The sequence below is a fragment of the Hordeum vulgare genome, chromosome 5H (genome assembly GCF_904849725.1).
Source record: "Hordeum vulgare subsp. vulgare chromosome 5H, MorexV3_pseudomolecules_assembly, whole genome shotgun sequence".
Classification (NCBI taxonomy): domain Eukaryota; kingdom Viridiplantae; phylum Streptophyta; class Magnoliopsida; order Poales; family Poaceae; genus Hordeum; species Hordeum vulgare.
Genome location: NC_058522.1, coordinates 434813683 through 434815857, shown reverse-complemented (window position 1 = coordinate 434815857; position 2175 = coordinate 434813683). Strand labels below are relative to the sequence as shown.

General features: G+C 47.2%; 1 protein-coding gene across 1 annotated transcript; it reads left to right on the top strand.

The window, feature by feature from the left end:
- The first annotated feature begins 460 nt into the window (after window positions 1-460).
- Window positions 461-1606, top strand: LOC123399596. The gene is made up of 3 exons (XM_045093996.1): window positions 461-1072; window positions 1204-1284; window positions 1367-1606. Exons 1-3 carry the CDS (start codon window positions 482-484, stop codon window positions 1469-1471), a joined length of 777 nt encoding a protein of 258 aa, XP_044949931.1. The 5' UTR covers window positions 461-481; the 3' UTR covers window positions 1472-1606.
- The last annotated feature ends 569 nt before the right edge of the window (window positions 1607-2175 follow it).

Sequence of the window (2175 nt, the reverse complement as noted above, 5' to 3'; positions counted from 1 at the left end):
CAGTTGTAAATATACTTGCTGCGAAGCTACAACTTATCGATCAAGAGTAGTATCCGGCGGCGAGAGACAAGATACTAGGCACCTCTCCAAGTGATCTCCATCTTCTCCATGAAGAAGCTCAAACTCACGCAAACTTTTCAAGAAAGGAATAAAGGCAACCCCAAGTATTGCACGAGGCTTGCGACCAAGGAGAAGCCCGCCGGCTTTTTCCTCTCGCTTCGTGCAAAACAATAACATATATATCAATGTTTTAAATAGCGGGCTATCATAAATAGCGGCGAGCCTCTAAATCAGCTATAACGGAGTTATAGTGAGCTATAGCGGCATATTTGTACATGATACCATTTAGCGGTACCCTGTTGAAAAGGCTATAGCGACGCTATAGCAGGCTATTTAAAACTATGATATATATATATATATCCACCTCACTGTGATCCATGCCTCCTCTCGCTGGCGAACTGTTTCGATCATTGCACATAATATGTCCATGGATCTTGTCATGACCAGCAGAAGCAGGAGGAGAGGAGGCTACGGCTGCAAGGAGAGCTGCCATGGCCACTGCCTGCCTCCTCACTCTGTCAAATGCCTCTGCCTCTACCTGCTGCTCTCGCTGATCCTCCTCGTCATCGTCGCGGCCGTGCTGCTCGTCGTCTTCGTCACGAGGCTCAAGAAGCCGACCTTCTACCTGCAGTCCGTCCAGATGGACAGGTCGTTCAGCCTCCGGTCGTCGTCCTCGAACCGCAGCGGCGACAACGCGACGTCGTCGTGCTCGGTGGCGTCGCTACTGTTCGCGGCGCAGAACCCGAACGGGCTCGGGATAAGGTACAGCGCGGCGGACCTCGGCGTGGCCTACGCGAACGAGTCGGTCGGCGCCATGGACGTGCCGGTGTTCTACCAGCCGCCGCGGAGCAGCAACGTGACGGTGCTCATGCACGCCGTGTTCGAGGAGTCCAACGTCAGCCGGCTCGTCGTCAGCGAGCTGTCGGCGCAGAGGAAGCTCGTCGAGATCAGGATCGCCGGGAGCATCGACGCCACCACGCACATCATGAACTTCCCTCTGCCAAAGCTTCAGGTACGTTCAGACTCCATACTTGTTCCATCTTCAGAAGTTCTTTTGTTACAATTGAAGTATGCTCACTCTTCAGAAGTTCAAATCTTCTGAACTTCAGTTTGTCTAAATTTGGTGTTGTCTTTCTGTTTCAGTTTACGCTCGATTGCAGGATAGCAACTAACTACACCGACATAGTGCTCCGGGAAGGGATCGAGTCCGCAACTATACGCAAGGTATTTGTTGACTGATAGTTTCCAACTAACATTTGCAAGCCTGTGTCTGAAGTCAGGACTCAGAACAGTGGTTTTCTTGCAGGAAATCCAAGTATCTGCACTGCCTCACATCTCACAGAAGTGCTCTATAAAGCTTGACATGAGGTCGAGAGGGAAGAGGACAAGGCTTGCAGATTTAGGATGCTGATTTCGTAGAATTTAACCTTTTGTTTTGTTTGCGTAGTAGTAGAATTTAACTGATTCATGTACATGGCTGTTTTACACTTAGAAGACTATTCTTTGCGTAGTATGCTCCCATGCCAGGCAATGTAAATGTATTCAACGGTTGGCAAGTGATACATCTATGTTTATTGACTGTGTTTCACTGTAAATGTTGAACGAGTGTGTATCGTGTAAGCAATTGGCTTGAGCTAGTCAATCTATAAAAGCAACTCCAACAGTCTCGTCATATCAGCCCGATCGGTATAAATAACCAGGGCCGGTCCTATGATTTCAGGACCGGCGAGATAAAAAAGAAGGCACCTCACAAAAAGATTCTACTAATCTTGCACACAGTCTTTAACGATAATATCTATGGAAAGAGAATCAGACACATATAAGATCACGTTGATGGGGGGCTAATGTGCACGATGCAGCCGCATCTTGGTAGGACTCGTTGAGGACGGTGGTGGGTCATTTCTGACTGGGACACACATGATATCAAGAGTTTGTCGCCACAGTGAGGCTCCGAAATACAGAAGATCATCTAATTGCATTTACCCAATTGCACAAATTACGCGCAAGCATGATGACGGAGCACACACTAAATTTTATGAATGAAGAAACTGAATGGGTGAAAAAACTTTTTCATATATACAAAAATATATAGAAGAAAAATAACAATAAGAATGA